General features: G+C 43.7%; 1 protein-coding gene across 2 annotated transcripts in view; it reads left to right on the forward strand.

The window, feature by feature from the left end:
- LOC117356396 (putative methyltransferase DDB_G0268948) overlaps window positions 1–25,098 on the forward strand; it is a 165,174-nt gene that overhangs the window by 119,842 nt on the left and 20,234 nt on the right. For both annotated transcript variants that reach the window (XM_033935550.1, XM_033935549.1), the window contains exon 6: window positions 14,345–14,482. In XM_033935550.1, the coding sequence (XP_033791441.1) occupies window positions 14,345–14,482 (138 nt within the window). The remainder of the gene's footprint in view (window positions 1–14,344; window positions 14,483–25,098) is intronic.

The following is a 25,098-nucleotide window of genomic DNA, read 5'->3' on the forward strand; positions in this document are numbered from 1 at the left end:
TCCCTTCTCCGTTATGTCACTGTGCGCCACTAGGCCGGACCACACCCCAAAGTGGAGGTAGCCGAAAAAGCCCAGAGCACACGATGCTGACCGAGCGGATAATCCTTGGTGGATCAAGTGACGAAAACACCTGGATAGTTCAAACTTAAATCACTTTATTTCTTCAGAGACTCAATTTTTCAAAAAGACCACAATAACAGTTACTGGAATTCTTCTTTTCAGGCATCAAACATAAATTCAGCCTACCTGGCAAATCCTAGAGGTCTGTTGGGGTCAGGGAAGGAGCAATCCCCAGTCACTCTTGCTCTTTCTATCACCAGGTCCAGAATAGTGCCAGCAGTTCTAACAATATTCTTATGATACTGTTAAGAGGCAAACTGCCATGTGATGGATCAGTGCAATAGCAACAGCTATAGATGCCACTCTATCAGGGCCGATTTTAAACATGCTGGGGCCCAGGGCAGAAATTTCCCTACTCACCTTTAAATGATTTCTTTGCATACAAAACAGACTGACAGACCTTCACCAAATATAGAACAATGGATCACAAATTAGAAATAGAAGCTGAACTGGAAATCCCAAAAATTTAAACTCGGCAAGTACTGTACTTCATTTTGAACACAATCAGTGGCATAAGAGGGGGTGGACCTCCCACTTTGAGCTTAGGCCCCCTCAAAATGAACTTCTCCCTTGCTGTAGCTGCTGGGGATCCCCAAGCCTCACTAACTGACGGCCACCTACCCCCCCCCCCCCCCGCCTCTCCTCAGGTCCAGAGACTAGAGCTTTCCAAGTTCTTCAGCCGACAGCAAAATTGCAGAGCTGTTGCTGCTGCCTTCCTTCCTCTCTGTTCCCATTTGGCTTTCATGCATGCATGACATCAGTGGCAGCTTGAGGATATTGGAGCAAGAACAAGGAGCAAGGAGGTCGCGCTGCTCGTTCATCTTCGCGCTACTCGTTCTTTTTCATTTTACTTTCATTTAATTTCGTTTACCTTTAATTTCGTTTACCTTTAATTTCATTTAATTTCATTTAGACGATCGCCTTTGGCCGTTTTGATCACTTTCGATCACCTTCAGCTGCCGCATCGTGGCAGAGAGCCTTTGGGCGCCGGGGTGGAGAGCCGCACGCCGTGACGAGGAGCTGGGGCAGTGAGGTGGTGGAGAGCTGAGGCCAGGACGCCCCCCACCCTCGTGAACCACCACTGTCGATCTCCGCCTAACATCAGCCTGCCCAGCATCCACCCGACCTTCGGCCCACCTGGCCCGCGCGCCCTGGTAGGGAAGAATTGCCCACGTGCCGTGGTGGAGAGCCGCCTGCTCCGCAGCATAGAGCAGAGGCAAGGTGCGGCAGAGAGCCAGGATCAGGGCCGAGGCCACCACGGGACACCTACAGCAGTGCCGCTCTCCCCACCAGTGCCGATGCCGCCCACAACAGCAGTGCTCCCCATGTGCAGTGGTGGAGCAGAGAGACACGATCCGAGGTTGGGATCTGAGCGACCGCGCTCCCAGGCGCTGCACCGGTGAGCCGAACGGGGAGTGCTGCGAAGGTTGCTGCTGCCTTGTCGGCCTTCAGTGGCATTGAGCTTCATTGTGGAACCATCGCGGGGAGGAGAGGGAGAGCGGGAACCCGACTCCGTGGGCAGACAGTCCGTGGAAAACCTGGAGGATCGGCACTGATACCAGAGGGCAAGGGATTGAAGCAGGAGCCCAATCCTGCAAGCAAACAAATTGCTTCCCCATCCCCCAAACCAACAGGGAAACCTATAAATAACACAAATACCAGAAGGGAAACTTAAAAATCTGCAGCAATACCAGCACCGATACCAGCGAATTGATCCACCCATCCCCCGAACCAGCAGGGAAACTCAAAACTAGCACCAACACCAGCGGGGAAACTTATAAATCAGCACCGATATCAGCGGAGGCAGGAGCCTGACCCTGCAGGCGAGAGAATTGATTCACCCATCCCCGAACCAGCGGGGAAACTCAAGAACCAGCACCAATACCAGCGGGGATACTTATAAATCATCATAGATACCAGTGGGCAGCAGGAGCCCGAGCCTGCAGGCAAGCGATCTACCCCCCTCCCCCGAACCAGCGGGAAACTTAAAATCACCTATCTGATTCACCGTTATTTAATTATCCTAGAAACGGGAAATATCAGAAACTCCAAAGAACAAGAACAAGAACAGGACAAGAAGGAGTCAGTTTAACCTACAAGCATCCATCTCCTATTGCTCCTACTAATCTATTTAATATGCAATAACATTAAGGATGTTAAGTCGCTCTATCCACAGCTACACTTCACCCATTACCCTGCTTTATACACTAGGTTTATAATCAACCAACAAGAAGATAGAGAAAACCATATCAAGGTAATCTCAAGCAATGGAAGACATCAACGCACCCCAAAAAACAAAAGGATAAGGGAAGTAAAACCTATCAGAACAACTACACCCACCAAACCTATCGCATCTACTTCCGTTCCCTGTGCATACCTCAACACCAGATCTGTCAGGAACAAAGCATTCTTAATTAAAGATTGGATCATCAACAAGCAAATAGCCTGTCTCTTTCTAACAGAAACGTGGCTTTTGTCTGAAGCTGAACCAATAATAAATGATCTCATACTGAAAGGTCACTTGGACACACAATGTCAGAGGCGTGAAGAAAGTACAAGTTTTATTCACAGCATGCATGCTGGACCCCTGAGCTCCAAGCTGGCTCAGAAGTGCCGAAACCAGGAAGTTACAGAGATATTTATTCATTTTTCTGGCTATACAACTGAATTCTAGAAAAAGCTTTTCACGTGTTACTTTTCTTAACACTCATTGGTTTTAAGCTCACACTAGCAGGTCACTAGCAGGACACTTATCTAACTCTTGCAGGTAAATGTACAGAAGGGCAGGGTACATCATGGCTCAAACTCTTATCTATTCAGCTTACAATGTGGTAAGGTAGGGACATAAATTTTAGGCAGATGAAGTCAATAGATTATACACTGTTTTCAGCTATGTAGGCCAGAGCAATATTTTAAACAACAGTTAACTATTTCATGACCCTACAATACCAGATAATTTTAAAATACAGACGCTAAATCGCGAAGGAAGAAGAGGGGGAGGATTAGCAATTGTTGCCAAAGAAGGATTTGTAGTTGAACTTCTGGATTCCAAAATGACCGATCAATTAGAAATATTAACTTGCAAAATTAGCAATAAGGAACTAGAAGACTCCCTTTCTTGTATACTATTCTATGTTCCGCCAAAAAGCTGGCCAAAAGCAAATTCGTCCTACACAACTCAATCACTTCATCACATAACCTAATCGCAGGAGACATAAACTTACATCTAGATGAAATAGACAATCCAGAAGCGAATGACTTTAAAAACTTTCTTTTGCTACTCAATTACAATCTCCCTTCACCCACTCAAACGCATGAAAAAGGCCACCACCTAGATATGGTAGCGATGTCCATAAGGAAAACAATGACCCTCCCATCTCTCTCTCAAATAGTAACAAGAAAGTTGGACTTGGGAGAATCTTTGGACGTCGTGTACCTGGACTACAGTAAACCTTTTGACAGTGTCCCACACCGCAGGCTGCTAAGCAAGATGGAATCGATGGGGTTAGGAGAGACACTAACTGCATGGGTCAATGATTGGCTGAGTGGCAGACTTCAGAGGGTGGTGTTTAATGGTACCCTCTCTAAAACATCGGAGGTGACCAGTGGAGTGCCGCAGGGCTCGGTCCTGGGTCCACTCCTTTTCAACATATTCATAGGGGATCTGACTCAAGGGCTTCAAGGTAAAATAACACTATTCGCCGATGACGCCAAACTATGTAATATAGTAAGTGAATGCAGTTTACAGAATTATATGGCGCAGGACCTGCTTACATTGGAAAGTTGGTTCTCAACCTGGCAGCTAGGCTTCAATGCTAAGAAATGTAAGGTATGCTAAGAAATGTAAGGATTTCCGGAAGCGGAAATCCATGCAGGACGTACTCCTTGAACGGAGAAACTTTAACTAGGACTTCAGCAGAACGAGATTTAGGAGTAATCATCAGTGCAGACATGAAAACTGCCAATCAAGTGGAGAAGGCTTCATCTAAGGCAAGGCAGATATTGGGTTGTATAATAGAAGTTTCGTCAGCCGAAAGCCTGAAGTCATAATGCCATTGTACAGGGCCATGGTGAGACCTCATCTGGAGTACTGTGTGCAATTCTGGAGGCCACATTACAGTAAAGATGTGTGCAGAATTGAATCGGTTCAGCGGATGGCCACCAGGATGATCTCGGGGCTCAAGGGTCTCTCGTATGAAGAGAGACTGAACAAATTGCAGCTCTACACTCTCGAGGAACGTAGGGAGAGGGGAGACTTGATCGAAACATTTAAGTACCTCACGGGACGTGTCAAAGTGGAAGATGATATTTTCTTTCTCAAGGGACCCTCGGCCACAAGAGGGCACCCGCTCAAACTCAGGGGCGGAAAATTTCATGGCGACACCAGAAAGTATTTCTTCACAGAGAGAGTGGTTGATCATTGGAACAAGCTTCCAGTGCAGGTGATCGAGGCAGTCAGCGTGCCAGACTTTAAGAATAAATGGGATACCCATGTGGGATCCCTACGAGGGTCAAGATAAGGAATTTGGATCATTAGGGCATAGACAGGGGGTGGGTAAGCAGAGTGGGCAGACTTGATGGGCTGTTTCTACCTGGTGTCATGATATCTGGTCCGACCATTTCACATATTATTTCAATCTCATTTGGACCCAGCTAAAAACTAAGACACGCCCACGGACAAAAAGAGATCACCTCACAAGGGGCCATATCAATCCAGAGGAATATTGGTCACAATATGATCTACAAGCGAAGATAGAAGAAGAAGAAGGAGTTGACTTCCATGCTCACTGGATGAAAACTAGCACATCCATCTTAGATAAAATTGCCCCAACACGAAAGAGTAAAAGCTGCTCAAACAAATACAACAAATGGTTTGACGTCGAACTCCTAACAATGAAACAATCAATAAGACGATTAGAGAGAATCTGGAAAAAAACGGGAAAAATGTCAGACCGAAACATCTGGAGATCCAACATAAAACTCTACAAACAACAGATAAAAGAAAAACGTAAAACATTTTACTCGTCCAAAATCAACTCTTCTAATACTGGTTCAAAAGAAGCCAATACAAAAGAACTGTTCAACATATTTACAAATTTGACACCACATGCCACATTCAACCTATGCATAATGCCAAACTACCCTCAGCAAACGAACTAGCACAACATTTCGACTCAAAAATCAAAAACCTAAGAAACAACTACTCGACAATTCCTGCATACGAACATCAATCAATTGATATACCAAGAAATGAAATACCAGCGGATATGATCTGGAGTTCCTTTCACAACTCAGATTGTAATAACTACATCAAATTATATAACAAATACTCTAATTCATACTGTGTCTTGGACTCATGTCCCCCAGAGATTATGAAAGCAGCTCCATTAGGCATTAAATTATCCCTATTGAATTATCTAACCAATAAACCTATACAATGGTAATTTCCTCACCAACAATGGTCATATTATAATAACCCCAATCCCAAAAAATTGTAAAGAACCAGCAACATCAATAACCAACTATAGACCTGTAGCATCTATTCCATTTATGGTAAAAATTATGAAAGGACTGGTACACACCCAACTAATGTAATATCTTGACCAATTCTCCCTCCTACACGAAACCCAATCTGGTTTTAGGCCTCTATTTAGCACTGAAACAGTAATTGCGGCTATTCTGGACAATTTGCGCTACCTGTTCAGTAAAGACCTCAACACCCTAATCATGCAATTTGACATGAGTTCCGCATTTGACTTGGTGGACCAAGGAAAACTGTTACAATGCCTAGACGCAATCGGAATCAGAGGAGAAGTACTGAACTGGTTTCGAGGTTTCCTTATATCACTCACATACCAAGTCCGTTTTAATCATGATCTCTCAGATACATGGAGCAATCCATCTGGCGTGCCACAAGGATCACTGCTATCCCCTTTGCTCTTCAATGTTTACATGTCCTTATTGGGTGCACAACTATCCCAGCTGGGGATAAAACTATTTAGCTACGCTGACGACTTCACGATAATCATCCCATTCACCAACTCTGTCTCAGAAGTCACCCCCAAAGCAACAGAAGTATTAAATCGGATGGAGCAATGGATGACCGAATTCAGATTAAAACTAAACTCAGAGAAAACAAAATTTTTCATAGCAGCACCATACCCACTCGACACTAAAGCACCAATGTGCATCAACAACCTTAGTTATCCAATTCAACCCACTATGAAGATATTGGGTGTAACACTGGACCAAAACCTGACCATGAAAGACCGGGTAGACTCCTTGATCAGAAAAATCTTTCACACCCTCTGTAAACTTCGGTCCATCAGAGCTTACTTCGATGCCTCATCATTTCAAATTCTAGTACAATCCCTTATTCTGAGTCAACTCGATTATTTTAACATCGCCTACTTGGCACTCCCCCAGAAGTACATGCGGCGATTGCAACTAGTTCAAAATACAGCGGTTAGACTACTTTGTGGACTGAAGAAGTTTGATCATGTGACACCTTCCTATCGACTTTTACACTGGCTACCGATGGAGGCACGTGTGAAATTCAAGTTTGGTTGTTTTTGCTTCAAGGTACTCTATGGCTTAGCCCCTAAATACATAACAGACCTTTTCTCTTTCTCAACCAACAGACACAAGCGAAGCTCACACCTGAACTTCGTTTCTCCACCAGTTAGAGGTTGTAAATTTAAAAGTCATCATCAACATCTTCTTGCACATCAAGCAGCATTATGGGGTAAAGACCTTGAACAATTGCTTGTGCCTACTACCTATGGAGAATTTAGGAAACGCCTGAAAACACATCTATTCCTGAAATACTTAGGAAACCAATCTACTCAATCTTAGTCTTTAACAACCAAGCGCAAGAACCACCTGTTGCTAAATCTGTACTTTGTTTATTCATTTAATCTGTAACTTTGTTTATTCACTCAATCTGTAACATTTCTAATCATTGTAAACCGCATAGAACTTCATGGCCTGCGATATATAAACTGTTATTATTATTATTATATTGCCATTAGCTAAACAGCTTGGAGATTTCTGGTTTCTGGACTGGAGGAAGATGTCGTCATTTGGTAGAACTAGGGAATTCCCACTAGTTCAAGTATTTATACAGTATATTGCATTCAGGCCAGGAGAAACTTTGGTGCCCATCCATTAATTTTGGGCTTCAATCACTCCCTCAAATCAGCTGTATGACTATGCCACTAAACACAATTTTAAAAAAATTGTGATGCACATATCCCAAAGCTAACATATTCCAGGTAATAAATTCAAAATAAAACAATTTGTTCTACCTTGTTGTCTGGACATTTTGTTTTTTCATCATCTTGGTCCCAGTTTCTCTTTCTGCTTTTTGTCTATCTTCTACTAATTATCTTTCCAGTCTTTGCTGTCCATTTTTCTCCTCTTCTCTCTTGTTCCATTCCCTCCTTATGACTATCTCCAACGGTGACGGACTAAAGTGTGCTGGACAATCGCGCGCAGACAAAAATGCTAAGACAAATGTGCGTAGGACGTCAGCGTACCAGATTAAAAGGTAACTTTAAAGTGCTCCGAGGGTGTGGGGGGGGGGAGGGAATCCCCCCACTTTACTTAGAAGTGTTGCCACTGCAGTTGGGATGGGTGGAGGGACCCCCCCACACACACACACACACTTACAGAGGAAACTAATTTTTCACTAAAATACTGAGAAAAATTACACTCTAATGGGGGGGTTCCTCCCCCCAAATCCCCCAACGGCAGCACCAACACTTCTAAGTAAAAATCCGACACACTGACATCCTGCGTGCATTTGTCTTAGCGTTTTTGTCCTCGCGCAATTGTACCGCACGATTTCGTCTATGAACCATCTCCAACATATTGATATTTCCCTTTCAGTTTTCCTAACTTTTTCTTTTCTGTCTCTGTCCACTCAAGTCTTTCGCACTCTTCTATTTTTTAAAAAAATTTGAGCTACCTCTCAATTCTCCATCTCCTCTTAGTCCCTAGCTCTTCCATTTCCCATCTCTCTCCTATCCCAGCCTCTTATTTCCTTCTATATACTCCCCATTACCACATTTCTACTCCAGTACTCACTGTTCTCTCACTCATCTTGTCATCTCCCTTTTGACCTCATTCAAATGGCTCACCAATTTCAGAATACCCCTCCCTCTCTCCCTGTCCCTGTCTCTCCATCCCCCAGCATTTTCTTATCTGAGCTCTCTTCCCTCGTGCCCTCCCATGGGTCCATCTTTCCTCATCTCCCCCCTCCCCATGGTCCAACAATTTGTTCCCTCTGTTTTCTGTTGTTCTTCTTCCCTTCCCCATTGATGCTGAACAATGAGATGGAGGGAAAAAAAAGAGATGCTACATCTCTCTCTCCCTTCTACCCCAGACCTAACATTTCTCTCTCCATTCCATCTCCAGGTCCAACTTCTCTCCCTTTCTCTTCCCAACTGCCCCAACCCATATCGCTCCCTCCCTGCCACCCTCCCTCCCTCCTTCCTTCCCCCCCCCCAGGGTCCACCATCTCTCCCTTTCTCTTCACAACAGTCCTCTCTTCAAGTATCTCTTTCCCCAGGTCCAACTTCTCTCCCTTCAGACCATTACCCACTATCTCTCTCTCCTCTGTTTCCAGTCCTATAAGCTCTTCCCCTGTGCCCAGTCTGGCACCTCTTTTAATACTCTCCTGCTTCGTGCTTAAAAAAAATCAAACAGTTAGTCCAGGGGGCTTCCTCAGCCTAGCACCTAGCATGTTCTCCCTCTTCTCTCTGCACCAGTCTGATGTTGCCCTCACTCTTGCTGAAAAATCTGCTGGCCTCAGCAGCGATTCAGAAACATTGCCTGCGGTCTGTTCCCCAATGACGCAACTTCCTGTTTCTGCCCAGATGGACCATGGCAGATGGAAGGCAAGAAGAGGATCTGCGGGCAATGTTTCTGAATCACTGCAGAGGCCGGCAAATTTTTTCAGCGAGACAGAAGGTGAGAGATGACATCAGACCGGCGTGGAGAGAAGGGGGAAGACATGCTGGGCCACGCAAAGCAGGATTAATTCTTTGAGGGCCCCTAGGCACACAAGTACACTGGGCTCCCCATGGCACTGCCCCACCCTCTGCCCCAGCCACACCCCCATTTATCTGTTTTCTTATTTAATTCTATATTTCCCCTTGTATTTCTTTTTTTTAAAAAAATTCAAAACACTATGCACAGTTTTTCTTCTATGCAACCCCCAAACATCTCTGAACAAATCCCCCTTTCTTCCCTTCCCACCTACTTACCCAGGACTTTAACTCTGAACCCTTTCCATGCATATATAAAAGTGTTCAAATATATTGTAAAGCAGTAATACTATCCAAAATAAAAGTCTATATTAATAACCAAGTTTACATGCTTCTCAACTGCCTCACTCTACATCAACCAACTGTAACCCTTATGTATGTATAAACAATCAAATCTGTAACTCCTCGAGTACGTTCCACTCCATGTATGTTAACTTGCAATGAAACAACAAGGCAAGCAGTCCACCAAAGAATCTAACATGAAACAAAAGAAGATTAGCAGAAAATAAGGAGATTCAAATCAGGTTTATTCAAGGTGCTCTCAAGAACCATGCCCGATGCATTTTGATAAACAAGGCTAGTCAATGCTAACAGAAAACCATGTCTTTCATACACACAGAACACAGATACACCCTCACCCAGTATGAAATAAGTAATCCCAAACTAAAAATAGAAATATGTAAATAAAGGTTAAACTGAACCGCAAAGAAGCCAAACTGCATACAGTGAAACACCACAGAAACAATGACACATAGCCCCCTAATACTCTGCAAAATATAAATATAGCAGATGTAAATTTGAAGAAACAGACAAACATTCACCATTTTACAAATTAACAAATAGAAATAAAACAAAAATAGTTTGCTACTCTTATGCTTTCAGGTGGACTTCCTGAAACATCAGGCCGCTCAGTGGTATAAATTAATATCTGGATTTTTAAATAAGAAACCAAAAACTGGTCTTTGGGACATTTGGAGCATTGAGATCAAGCATCAAATTACTGCATCTCAGTGGCCATGTATTTGGGCTTGGAGGATGAGATGTACATAAGAACAGAAGCAATGCCTCTGCTGGGTCAGACCTGAGGTCCATCGTGCCCAGCAGCCCGCTCACGCGGCGGCCCAACAGGTCCAGGACCTGTGCAGTAATCCTCTATCTATACCCCTCTATCCCTTTTTCCAGCAGGAAATTGTCCAATCCTTTCTTAAACCCCATACCGTTCTCTGCCCTATTACGTCCTCTGGAAGCGCATTCCAGGTGTCCACCACACGTTGGGTAAAGAAGAATTTCCAGCCATTTGTTCTGAATCTGTCCCCTTTCAACTTTTCTGAATGCCCTCTTGTTCTTTTATTTTTTGAAAGTTTGAAGAATCTGTCCCTCTCTACTCTCTCTATGCCCTTCATGATCTTGTATGTCTCTATCATATCCCCTCTAAGTCTCCTCTTTTCCAGGGAAAAGAGACCCAGTTTCTCCAATCTCTCATCGTATGAAAGGTTTTTCATACCTTTTATCAGACGTGTTGCTCTCCTCTGAACCCTCTCAAGTAACGCCATATCCTTCTTAAGGTACGGTGACCAATATTGGCGACAAACTTGGTTTTTTCTGTTACATAGAGCATTTTGGACCCCATTCGTTTACCGAAGTTAGATAGCTCTAAATCTAATAGATCTTGAAGCTGGGACATTAGATCATTTGTTATTCTATTGTCCTATGATACTTGCTTTTTGGAAATCAATATGGGGGTCAAATAAATAGTTTGTTAGATAATCCGGTGGCTTATCCTATGACACCGTATTGTTTGGCATGTCAATGAGGGCTAAGAGCCAAATATCCTCTAAAAATAACAAAATTTTACTTATTATGACAGGGATTGCCATACAACAGATTATGACTAATTGGAAAAATTGGGATAGGCTGAATTATAGCTTTTGGTGGAACTCTTTGTGTCACATACTTAAAATGGAAAGGGTAATTGCCATGCAGCAGGGAAATTTTAAGAAATTTCAGGTTATTTGGGAGCCATTAACAAGATACTGTAAAGATTGAAATTACTGCATAGAATAAATATTATTTTTTTTTTCCTTTTGTTCATACATGTCCAGGGTGGGGTGGGGGATGGGTGGGAATATATTATGATTTCTTATGCTTATGAATAATTGGTGGGTATGAGGGAGGGGGGATATTTGATGCGAGTTAGAATTTGAGGATATATTAAGTGATGTTAAAGTATAAAATGATTGTTTTTTATGTTACACTTATTGTGTGAGTTTTAAAAATGAATAAAGATTTTTTTTAAAAAGAAATAAAACAAAAATTGAAAATAAGAATATATCATTTCATTGGACTAATCCATTTTTCAATTAACTATCAGAGGCCATAGCCTCCTTCTTCAGGTCAATACTATATGATATACTGCTGTTACATTATACTGTCCTGACCTGAGAAAGGGGATTTTGGTCGCTAAAAGTTAGTAAAAAAATATATATATATTAAAATTAAACCAATAAAAAGATTACCTTATTTTCTGTTAATAAAAGTTTTATCAATACAACTACAATACTATTTTATTCTAAAGCAACAAAAAAAGGTTTTTTTCTACCTTTTCTCATTTCTGTTTTAATCATCTTGTCTTCAATCTCTTCTTTCCAGCCAGCATTTGTCCTCTCTCTGTCTTCCATGCAGCATCAGCCCCTTCCATCCACTGTCCATCCTCTCCCCGTTCCATATGGCATCTTCCCTCTTTCTATGCTCCTTCCATAAACTTTCTATCCTGTGCCCTGTCTCTCCTTTGCACATGATTGATTTCAGCTCTTCTACCTCTCCATTTTTCTCTCTCTGTCACTATTCCCTCCCCTATGCTCTGGAATCTCTCTCTTCTCCTTTTTTTCCTTCCCACCCCACCATCTTGCATCTCTGTCTCCTTCCCTTCCCTGATTCCCTGTCTGCTCTCTCCTTTCCTTTTGTTCCATCACTCCCTTCCCCTCCATGCTCTCACATCTCCTCCTTCCTTTTCCCTTGGTCTGGAATACCTTCCTCCCTTCCTCCATGCCCTGGCATCTCTTCCTCTCTTCCCTCCATGCCCTGGCATCTCTTCCCTCCCTGGAAAAGTGGAGGCTTAGAGGGGACATGATAGAGACTTACAAGATCATGAAGGGCATAGAGAAAGTGGAGAGGGACAGATTCATCAAACCTTCGAAGACTACAAGAACAAGAGGGCATTCGGATAAATTAAAAGGGGACAGATTCAGAACCAATGCTAGGAAGTTCTTCTTCACCCAAAGGGTGGTGGACACCTGGAATGTGCTTCCAGAGGGTGTGGTAGGACAGAGTACGGTATTGGGTTTCAAGAAAGAATTAGATGTTTTCCTGAAGTAAAAGGGGATTGAAGGGTATAGATAGAGGATTAATAAGCAGGTCATGGACCTGTTGGGCTGCCGCATGAGCGGGCTGCTGGGCATGATGGACCTCTGGTCTGACCCAGCAGAGGCACTGCTTATGTTCTTATGCCCTGGCATCTCTTCCTCCCTCCATCTCTTCCCTCCATGACCTGGCATCTCTTCCTCCCTCCCTTCAAGCCATGGAATCTCCTTTCATTAATTCCTTTACCTCCAGTTGGGTGCAGCAATTCTCTCCCCCTCTGCTCCCTTTCCTCCTTCTGTCACCCTGTCCCTGGTCGGCAGTGCAGCTCCTAAGCGGGTGCTCCAAGGCCTGGCGTCATGAACTTCTTCGGGCTGCAGCAGCATTCACAATTTGCTGCTGTTGCCAGCTTCGGGCCTTCTTCTCTGTCGGGTCCTGCCTTCATGGAAACAGGAAGTAGGCAGGACTCAGCAGAGGGGAAGACCCGAAGCCGGCAATAGCAGCTAATTGTAAACGCTGTTGCTGCCCAAAGAAGTTAAAGATGCCAGGCCTTGGAGCACCCAGGGCAGACCACTTCTCCCCCTGTAGCCAAAATGTTCCTTTTCAGAGGGTCCCCCGACATGGCAGCCGGGGATCCTCTGATAAGGAACATTAAGCTCTCCCTCCCATGTGAACCTCGCCGAACCTCCCACTATGAGAAGACCGACAAACCTCCCTCCAGCACTCATCGGCAACCGCAGCACTCTAAACAAGCTGCTTCACATTTGAAGCCTTCTACTGGTGATTCCCTTTGCCGCGTCACTGATGACATCATCAGTGATGCAGCAGAGGGAATCACCAGCAGAATGCCGTGAACTGCGAAGCAGCCTGTTTAGAGTGCTGCGGCTGCTGACAAGTGCTGGAAAGAGGTTTGTCGGTCTTATCGCGGTGGAAAGGTCAGCGGGGAAGGCCTGGGGTGATGACGCTGGAGGGGCCCAGGACCATGATGTGGGGGGAGAGCTCGGAATGATGATGCTGGGGGATGGGGGTACAGAACGATGACTCTGCTGCGAATCCAGTGAGTGTGAGGGAGATGCCCAAATGACCCTAAAGCACCGTACCGGTGGACCCCCCTGACCATTTCGGGCCCTAGGCCCATGCCTACTGGGCCTATCCTTTAATCCAGCCCTGGGGCCATGGGAGACCCCCAGAGCCTTGGGGCCCAGGGCAACTGCCCTGTTTGCTCCCTCCTAATGCCGGCCCTGCTCTATCAATGATTAGCTGTTTGACTGAAGACCAAACACATTTTGGGGCAAATATCCAGAGGATATGCCATGAGTCAACATCAACTCAACTGCACTTAACAACAAAAACTAATTGATTTCAATATTCCCTGTAATTATAGAATATATTCATTTTTATTTTTAGCTATCACTAGCAAATGACAGCTGATTTAATAATGATAAAAAGATACAGATTAAAGACAAGTACTAACTAGCCAAGATTCTGCCAGGGAGATAAACATAGTTAGCATTTTCAGTTTCTAAAGTCTCATGATCTGGAAGAGGAACACAGAACCATTCTGATCAAGAAGCTCTAATGGCTTTTATGTAACTTAGATTCCTTTCACACTCACAAGCTCTGAACACTCAAATTAAGTATAAAGGATCTTGTGAGGTAGAGAACACAGAGAATGGTGCTGAATCTGGCAAACTGATATTTTTAGGGTAATCAAGATTTGTGATTTTGGGAGTCTAGACGCTTGAGTGAATCCATTTTACAGATGATAAATAGATCCTATCAACATTAATGCTTTGGTACTGCTTATTTTCTTGCAGACATACTGATGTACCAGGCTCTTGTCCTATGTCACTGCCTGAAGTGATGGGATTCATTGAGTCACTTTGCACATATCAATACTTCATGCGACAAAATCCTGAAGCAGCAAAGGACTTTCTGGAAAAAACTAAAGAAAGGTAAAATAAAACATAATAAAATACAATTTAACTTATATATCATATTAAACAGCATTATTTACTGATCTTTACTAATTAAGTCCTAGAAAATTTTATGAGAAAATTTTCAATCCATAAATAAATGATTGCAATAAAGTTGGAAAATGCTAGTGACTTTATAAGCTAAGCCACTAGCATTTTCTAACTTTATTATAATCATTTATTTATTTATGGATTGAAAAATTTTAAAATATACAAAGTATTCATAAAAACTTCCATACACACTTCGGTCCTAGGCTGGATTACACAATTCTGAGTGTATGAGAATTCAAGATGAAATTTAATTTTTAGAGAATGTAGGAAACTTCCACCAAATGCAATAAGGATCACTCTCCTCTGTTACACTCTTTTCCACATAGTGCGTTGTTTCCCTTATGGGTGCTTCATTTATTGATGAGACATTTCTATTTCCCTCTGCTTCTCCTGGTGGATTGCTACAAAACAAGCATAAACGAAACCATGTGTGTTTTCCATTGAACACCACACAAGCCCTAAACATTTGACTATTGCTAGATTCTTTCACTCTCTTTTCTAGCACTTATTGTTAGATTACTCAGCAGGATTCCATCATAGGTACACTTACCTTGGGTGGCCGCTGAAACTTGCTGTATTAAGGGTGTCAGGGGTCTTTCTTTCATATCACTGCAGTATAGATTTTCTTGAGATCCCATCCTTGTCCCCATTGTAATGTGTGAGTAGTGGAGACCTGACACTTGGGGGTTTTATAACTTCTTCTTCCTAAGGTATACTCTTGCTCAAAGTCCAGTCCTGTTTGGTTGTAGCCTCAATAGCCCTGTGTTCCATTACCAAATTCCAAACATATATTTCCCATAACAATTTTATTAGGGAGCCAGTGGAGTAGTAAGGGGGGGGGGGCTGACTGCCTCTGGCGCTGCCTTGGTGGGGATGCTGGCACCTCTCCATTCCCCACACCACACTCCCTTCCCCGCACCTCTTTAAAATCTTCGCCAGTGCAAGCAATTACTCTAGCCTGATGCTCGCGCAGGCCTGGCTCCTTCTGAAATCATTTCATGTTCACGGGGCCAGGAAGTGATGTCAGAAGATTTAAAGATGTACAGGGGTAGGAAGGGAGGGCACTAGTGGCATGGGGTCGTGGAAGGAGCAGGGATGGGGGTGGTGGGGGTATAGAGGAGGGCATCTCCTACCCTTGATATGACACTGAAGGGGGCTATATCTCTGCCCTGGCATGTAAGCAGTTTCTTAAATCAATTTAACAACACAGGAAACCAGCTTCTAGTAGTCCATTCCACATTTTGGGTTTTGCATCCAGAGTACTATTCAGGTACTGACCAAAATAGACTCCCATATATTTCTCAACAGCCAAACTCAATAGGGTCCCAAACTACTGATTCAAGTTGCATGCAGGTTTCCAGCTTAAACATGTTTGTTTATTTGGTACTTGATATACCTTTTTTCAGGATAAGAATCAAAGTGGTTTACTAATCAATAAAATCGTCATCTAAGAAGCAGGAAAAGAACTACAATGTTTTGACAAGACTGGAGAGAGAAAGAGAAAAATGTTTAATGCACCTCTTTACTTGAAGGAGGATGGGTAGGCATGAGGAGGTTGTTGCGCCTGGAGGATAGGGGTTCTCCACCCCAGGTGGCAACCAAGTTAGGTACGCCACTGCTTCAGAATATTTAGTTTCAGTGCAAACACAATATTTCTCAGGTACACTCTTGTCCATGCCCTCCTGCTGGGTTCATCTCTTTATGCAATCCAGTCCAACAGTCAGTTTTTGGTATGAGTCTAGAAATGTATGATTCTTCATCTTTCCTCAGGTTCAGTGTCTTTCCCAAGTAGCACCAGGCTGAAACTCTTCCTCCCAATCCTCTCAGGGCCCTTATCTACTGCACTGTGAGCAGGGCCGCCATCAGAAATTTCTGGGCCCCTTACTGAGCAATCCTATTGGACCCCCCATGCACCCCTTCCCCCCCCCACCCCCCCCCCTTCTTCCATGGGCCGAATACACATATACTTTTCTCTGTCGCCGCACTCTTTGACCAAAAGATTTGTAAGCCTGCAACCACATCAAGGTAGACTCTTTCAGCAGGGCCCTAACCTAACCTAAACTAAACTAATCTAATACTGAATTAATAACAAACTAACAAACATCTGCATAATAAATAACTAATAAATAATAGTGCTAGTAGCTATAATTCACTTTTGAATGTAAAATCTCAGTTAAGGATTTCTTTTGACCTTTGTAGGCCAGAAGTAGATCACAATTGCACAATATTTTTTGTAACAAGTATTAAATGTGATTTTATAAATACTGTAAGCTTAATAAATATATCAGAAAAAACTACACATCTGAGCGCATATCTAAACATACACATCTGAGCGCATATCTGAACATACACATCTGACTGTATATTGTGGCCACCAGCTTAACCCTGAACAGGGCTTTGTTGCAATTCTGATGGCTACACTAAACAGCACCTAAGCGTGTGACCCGGCCTGGAGTCACCCTGCAGGATCGGGTTTTCAAAAGTAAAAAAAAAAAACACCACAATAAAGTTCCAACACAGGGACAGTTTATATAACTAGTTCTCTTTACTTAATCCTTCCAATCAGGTAAGTAATACTTTCATTGTCACTGTTTGTGGCTCAGAGTCCAGTTCACCTGCATTGGTTCAGGTAGGTTAACATCTCTTCCAGCACAAGACTCTTGAAAGTCCATCAGTTCCTCAGATTGAGTCAAACCCTCTGGTTGTGCAACCTCATCCAGCTCCATAGGTTGGGGCTCCCTGTCCCTGCTTGGCTCGTCAGGGTCCCTAGGGAGGCAAAGCCTAAGCTTCTTCCCTAACCGGCTTCCTTCCCTGTTGTCGTGGGCAGGCTTATATACTCTGGGGAAACGCCCTGCTGTATCAGCCCTGGCAGTATTCCAAGGGCCTCTTGGGCTCCCCCGGTGGTCTATGAAGTTATTTAATTCAGATCCAACCTGTTCTTTACCAATTCCTACCCGGGATTTTGGTTTCACCTCTTTTCCCTTTATCTTGACTGGGACCTGCGCTGGAAGAATTCCTGGCTGGTCACAATATGTGAGCGCATATCTAAACATACACATCTGAGCGCATATCTGAACATATACATCTGTATGATCCCATCCTCCTCAGCTTGCCTATAGCTGCATCATGCATGTTAAAAATGTACGATATGTTGATATGTGCACCTTCCTTCCTTCCCATCCATCCTCTTCAGCCTGTCCTTACACATCCACAGTTGCATATTAATGATGATGTATATGTTATGATGATAAATAAGTGCATATGAGCACATCATTAATATGCAGCTATGGATGAATATATAATGATGTTATGAGTGTGCACCTCTTCCTTCCCATCCTCCTCAGCATGTCACATACAGCATGTTACATTACACAGACTTTGTGTAATGTAACATGCTGTATATGACATGCTAAGGAGGATGGGAAGGAAGAGGTGCACACTCATAACATCATTATATATTCATGAATCAATCTGATAATCATCACCACCAGGCTGTGTGTGTTATGGGATGGAGGAAGAAAGGTGCATGTTTAAATTGCGCAGGGACAGAAATCCCACCCGTCCCCGTGAGGACTCCCACCCATCCCCACCCGTCCCCGCGAGGAATCCCTCCGTCCCCACCCGTCCCCGCGAGGAATTCCCTCCGTCCCCGCCCATCCCTATAAACTACAGAAATAGTTATTTCATTTAATTATGCTACTGAATTAAAGGCTCTGGTAGAAACCCATTTAAAAATAAGCAAAAGACTTTATTAATTTGGAAATATTAATTGGGAAGAATACATACTTTGTAAATGGGTTTCTACCAGAGCCTCTAATGTTTATAAATTTTTATCAACACAACTAATATACTACTTTATCCTGAAGCAAAAAAAAAAAGAAATTAGAATTTTTTCCTACCTTTGTTGCCTGGTTTCTGCTTTCCTCATGTTTTCATTTAATTCCTTCCATCCACTGTCTCTCTTCTTTCTGCGTCTTCCATTTGCTCTGTTACTGTGCCTCTCCCTTTCTCCCCCCTCCCAAATTGGTCTGGCACCCATCTTCTTCCCTCCGCTCCCCCCATAGTCTGGCATCTCTGTCTTCTTCCCTGACAGTGTCTTCTCCCCACTCTCTCTTCCCCATTTCCTTTCAGCGTTCTTCTCCCTCCCATCTTCCCCATGTCCTGTCAGCATCCTTCTCCCCCTTCTGTCTTCCACATTTGCTTTCAGTGTCCTTCTCCCCCCTGTCTTCCCCATGTCTTTTCAGCGTCCTTCTCCCCCTTTGTCTTCCCCATGTCCTTTCTGCGTCCTTCTCCCCCCTCTGTCTTCCCCATGTGCTTTCAGCGTCCTTATCCCCCACCCCTTTGTTTTCCCCATATTCTTTCAGCGTCCTTCTCCACCCCTTAACCCTTTGTCTTTCCCAGTGCTTTCAGCGGCTTTCTCCCCCCTCAGTTTTACCCATTTCCCTTAAGCGTCTTTTCTTCTCCACTCCACTTTTCCTCCCTGCCCCTTACCTTTGTGGCGCTTCCCCACCCGACAGACAACAGAACAGGCCCGGTCGGACAAACCTCCCTGCCCTGTAGCAGCAAATCTAAATTACCTTCTTACAGCAGCTGGAGTATTGAAGCTGCTGTAAGAAGGTAATTTAGATTCGCTACTACAGGCCTGTTGTCGGTCGGTCGGGGGAAGCACCACAAGGCTAAGGGGACCTGACCGGCTGTGCACACTCCCTCCCATGGCTGCACCCGGGGCGGACCGCCCCCCCCCCCTTCGGTACACGACTGCCTTTTCCCTACCTGCCCTGTCGCAAGCAGCGCTGACATCGGGAAGACTTCCGTTCGGCTGTGTGCTGCGGCAGGGCAGGTAAGGAGAAGGAGAGGAGACTATGCTTGCGACCCTGGGGGAGCCCGGGCCCCCTATCAGCTCCAGGCCCCTGAATGCACTGTATTACTGAATGCACTGGTAGTACTGCCCTGATGGCGGCCCTGATTGTGAGCTTGAAAGATGTGTGCATCTACTTTGCCCTGCCTCTTTTCTTTTTGCGGTGTCATAGGATAATGCCACCGGATTATCTAACAAACTATTTATTTGACCCCATATTGATTTCCAAAAAGGAAGTATCAAAGGACAATAGAATAACAAATGATCTAATGTCCCAGCTTCAAGATGACAGTGCCATCATCTATTAGATTTAGAGCTATCTAACTTCGGTAAACAAACGGGGTCCAAAATGCTCTATGTAACAGAAAAAACCAAGTTTGTCGCCAATATTGGTCGCTGTACCTTAAGAAGGATATGGCGTTACTTGAGAGGGTTCAGAGGAGAGCGACACGTCTGATAAAAGGTATGGAAAACCTTTCATACGATGAGAGATTGGAGAAACTGGGTCTCTTTTCCCTGGAAAAGAGGAGACTTTTCTTTTTGCTTTCCCATGAAAGGCTTGTGACTATCATGGTTCTTTGGAATTGCAGTTACCTGTTTCCATATCCTGATAGGAACAATACCTATTCTGGGTGGAACTATAAATCCCAATTTTCTGAAGTCTCAAGTTTCTCACTGTGTTTCCTCCCCCCCACCCCCAGTATTTAAAGGGATATACACATGCTCATTCCCATTACTTTGATTCGAACCCCATGCTGAGGATTCCCCAGGTAAGGAGAAGGGAACAGGGATGCAAAGACAGCACTTTAATTATCGCAATAAGTTACATTCAAATTAATTATAAAAATGTAGGAACAATAAAAAATAAGAACAAGTGGGATGAATAGCAGTTGTAATCCACATGACCTTCTTCAGGAGTAATCACATCAAGCAAGTGCAGTGGCGGCCCTAGGGTATGTGACACCCAGGAATGATCATTTTTTTAAACCCCCCCCCCCCCACCATATAAAAAATATTTTAAGTAAGTTATTTATTTATCCATCCATCCCATCCTCCCCAGAGAGCTTTGAACGGGTTACAATTTAACATTCACAGTGGGTTATAACCTCTCCAACACCACGTCGGCACTATGGTGTAAACAAAATAAACAAAAAAGACTTTTCCTCTCTCTTTTAGGTCCTAGCTCATACTTGTTGTCTAACACCAAAATAGAAAATAAAATTATATTTTCTACCTTTTGTTGTCTGGTCATTTTATTTCATCCAAATCATGCGAGTCCCACGCTCTGGTTTCTGTTTGTCTTCTGTTAACATGCTCGCCAGGGTCTCCTTTCCATTTAACATTTTCTTCTTTCTCCGTGCTCACCATCCATCTCTGTATCTTCCCTTCCACTACCATATCCAACATTTCTATTTCTTTCCTACTGTCTACCATCTCTGTCTCTCTCTCCCTGCCCCTGCCTCTATTCCCCTTCATGTAGCATCTCTTCCTTCCTCCTCGCTATTATCATATGCAACATTTCTTTCTCTCTCCCCATGAACCATCTCTCCCTGCCCTCCACCCTATGTCCAACATTTCTCCTCTCTTCTCCAGGCATGTCTCTCTCCCCTCCACAATATGCAGGATTTCTCCCTCTCACCCCTTTCTACATCTTTGTTGTATCTCTCCCTACCTCTTCTCCACCCAATATCCAACAATTCTTCCTCTCTCCTCTCCCCCCCTGTGCAGCAGCTTTCCATCCTTCCCTCTTATCCCCCTATGTAACAGTTTTCCATCTCTCCCTCCCTCCCATTCCCCTATGTAGCACCTCTGGACCCAATCAAACCCATCAATGAGATTTTTTGCGGCCTGCTCTGCCTGGGCTTCTCTCTGACATGGCAGAGGGAAGGCCCTGGTTGGTCGTAAGAAGCCTGTTCAGAGCATTCTCTCATTGTCAGCACCCTTAACTCGCTGCTCTGCCGGCGTCGGGTCTTTCTCCTGTTTCTGCAAAGACAGAACTCAGCAAAGAGGAAGGCCTGATGCTGGCAGAGCAGTGAAGTTTCCAGATCATGATGCCGACCCTGGGAGCTCCCCCTTATGGTCTGCTTCCAGGGTGGATCGTCCCCACCTTGGTACACCACTGTGCAAGTGAAAAACAATATACTGATTTATGCACCAAAAAGTAGTAGAAGCAGCGTGTGATGAACTACCATTACAAACTCCATATTCAGTCAAACCAGAGGTTCAGAAAGCAGTGGCGTACCTAGGGGGGCAGTCCGCCCCGGGTGCATGTCCCAAGGGGGTGCACGGGAGAGAGCTGAACAGGGACGACAGGGGACCCACAAGGTTAAATACAGCTCCATTTGGCTGAGAAAGTTGCTAAGATGAGGGCTGGGAGGCAAACGCGGAACACAAAAGGGGGAACAGAGTGTGATTTTGGACACAAAGCATGAACTTGGGAGAGAGGATGGAGGAAGGGAGGGAATGAGGTGGGGAGGGAGTGCATTTTTGGGCACAAGGCATGAACTTGGGAAAGAGGATGGAGGAGATGCTGAGGTGGGGGAGGGAATGCGTTTTTGGACACAGAAGGCATGGACTTGGGAGAGAGGAAGAGAGGGAAAGAGATGGTTGTGTACACAGGGAATGGAAGAAAGGAGAATTTTTGGAGTGAGGTACAGATGAGAGGGAGAAATATTGTGGTGAAACAGACAGATTGAAATGGATGCAAGAAGGAGGAATGTTGGACATAGTGGTGAAGGGAATGGAGGGAGAGATGTGGCATGGTGCTGGAGGGGATGATAGAAGGAGAAATGTTGGGCATGAGACTCGTGGGCAGGGGTGAAAGATGAGAAAGGGATAAATGCTGGACCATGTTAGGAGGAACCAATGGATAGCAAAAGAAGAATTTACAGAAGATGGGAAAGCGGAAAAAAGAAACTGGGACCAACTTTATGGATAAATAAGTCTCCAAACAACAAAGGTAAAAAACAGAATTTATTACATTACATTACATTAGGGATTTCTATTCCACCATTACCTTGCAGTGCAAGGCGGATTACAAAAGAATTATCCAAGATTTAATACAACAAAAACTTACAAAAAAAAAAAATTGATCATTTTCAAAAAGAGTAAGAAATGGGTAAGGTTATTTGTTTGGGGTAGTTGGCTTTAGTGAGAGGTGGAGTTTGAGACTTGCGGTATTATTTCTTTTTTCAGAGTTTTCTTGAAAAGTATGGTCTTTATTTCTTTTCTAAGTCTTGTAGTCGAGGGATGCCGTCAGTAGATTGGCGATTTGGTTGTTTAGTTTGGCTGCTTGAGTGGCCAGGAGGCCATCATATAGTTTTTTCCGTTTGACCTCCTTAATTGGGGGGTATGAGAATGGGGTGTGAGTTTTCCTATGTCTGGTTGCGGTATTGTGGATGAGGCAGTTATTCAGGTAGTTTGGACTGTCTCCTTATAAAGTCTTAAATAGTAGGCAGTAGAATTTAAATTGTATTCTTGCTGGGATTGGAAGCCAGTGCGATTGGAGAGATGCTTCTGTAATGTGATCATGTTTCTTTAATGAGTAGATGAGTCTTAGTGCTGTGTTTTGGATAGTTTGTAGTTGTTTTGTTATGGTTGTAGGGCATGGGAGGTAGAGGATATTACAGTAGTCAAGTAGGCCTAGTATTAAGGACTGAACTATGAGCTGGAATTGAGTTTTCTCGAAGAATTTCCGAACTTGTCTTGTTTCTCATGACTAAGAATGACTTTTGTATTGTTTTATTGATTTGCGGTTGCATGGTGCAGCATCTGTCGATAGTTATTCCTAGCAGTTTTAGGGTGGTTTGTATGGGGTAGTTGATTGCGTTGATTTCAATGTTAGTTATGGTTGGTATTTTGTTGTTTTCTAGGAGGATGAGTTTCATTTTATCTGGGTTCAATTTCAGTTTGTGATCTTTCATCCAGGTAACATAGTAACATAGTAGATGACGGCAGATAAAGACCCGAATGGTCCATCCAGTCTGCCCAACCTGATTCAATTTAAATTTTTTTTTTTTTTTTAATTTTTTCTTCTTAGCTATTTCTGGGCAAGAATCCAAAGCTTTACCCAGTACTGTGCTTGGGTTCCAACTGCCGAAATCTCTGTTAAGACTTACTCCAGCCCATCTACACCCTCCCAGCCATTGAAGCCCTCCCCTGCCCATCCTCCACCAAACGGCCATACACAGACACAGACCGTGCAAGTCTACCCAGTAACTGGCCTAGTTCAATATTTAATATTATTTTCTGATTCTAAATCTCTATTCTAAATCTAGGTTGCTATTGATTTTAGTGTTTGGTATATTATGTTCGTCATGGAGAGTTCAGGTTGATCGAAGGGTATGAGAATGGTAATGTCATCGGCATAGCTGTAGGAGGTTATGCCTTGTTTGTTCAGGTGAGAGCTGAGGGAGGCTGTATAGAGATTGAAGAGAGTCGGGGATAGAGGGGATCTTTGGGAAACTCCGCAGGGGTTTGACCAAGGTTCAGATTTTTGTTTGTCTGATTTTACTCTATTGGTTCTTGATTTAAGGAATCCTTCAAACCATGTGTATACTTTATCTGTGATACCTATTGTATCCAGGATTTGTAGTAGAATGTTATGGTCCACCAAGTCAAATGCAGTGGTAAGGTCTAGTTGTATGAACATCATTTTTTTTCCTGTGCTGAGATGTTGTCTGGCTGTGTCCAAGAGAGATCCTAGTAGTGTTTCCGTGCTGAAGTTGTTTCTGAAGCCGGATTGTGTGGGATGGAGTATGTTATGGTTTTCTAGGTAATTGGAGAGGAATTTGGCAACTAGTCCTTCTATTATTTTGACGTAGAGTGGAATAGAGGCAATGGGTCTGTAGTTGGCTGTTTGGTCTATCGGTCCTTTGGGGTCTTTGAGGATCGGGGTGATGATGATTTCGCTGAGGTTGGTAGGGTAGTGGCTGTTTATTAGCGAGATTTGTATCCAGTTTAGAATAAGAGCGCGGAATTTTGTGCTGGATGTTTTTAGGAGATATGGTGGACAGTTGTTGAGGTCACAGGATGCATGGCTGTATTTTTTGTAGTATTTGTTGAATTCAGGCCATTGTATGTTGGGGAATTGAGACCATATTCTATCTGCTGCAGTAGAATCTCTATCTATGGGGAGAATTATAAATTTGTTAGGATGGGTAGAGGTGTCATTGAGGGTAGCTCTTGCATTGGTAATTTTATTTTGGAAGTGTTCTGCTAATAGAGTGGCTGAGTGGGGGAGGCAATATTGTTAGTGGTCAGGTAGGGTTTGGTGTCGGTTAGGGTTTTTAGAATTTGGAATAGTTTTTTGGTGTCTTGGGTTTCAGTGCCTATTAGGTTGGTGTAGTGTGCTTTTCTCTTGTCCTTTAATTGTGATTTGCATTGTTTGTTGATTTTTTTTCCAGGCGGATTTTGTATGATCTGAGTTCGATTTTCTCCATTTTCTCTCTAGTCATCTACATTGTCTTTTGAGTTGTAGCAGTTCGGAGTCGAACCATTTATCTGATCTCTTGCTGGGTCTGGATTTGGTTTGCAGTGGGGCTAAATCATCAAGGGTGTTGGAGCAAAGTCTTTCCCAATATAAGATGAAGTCCTCGGGGTTGTTTTCTAGAATAGTTTCATCTATTTTAGACCAGAATATGGAGGGTTCGATGTGTTTGCGTGAGGTGTATGTTACTTTATTGAG

Source organism: Geotrypetes seraphini, chromosome 3, assembly GCF_902459505.1.
Source record: "Geotrypetes seraphini chromosome 3, aGeoSer1.1, whole genome shotgun sequence".
NCBI classification, from domain to species: Eukaryota; Metazoa; Chordata; class Amphibia; order Gymnophiona; family Dermophiidae; genus Geotrypetes; species Geotrypetes seraphini.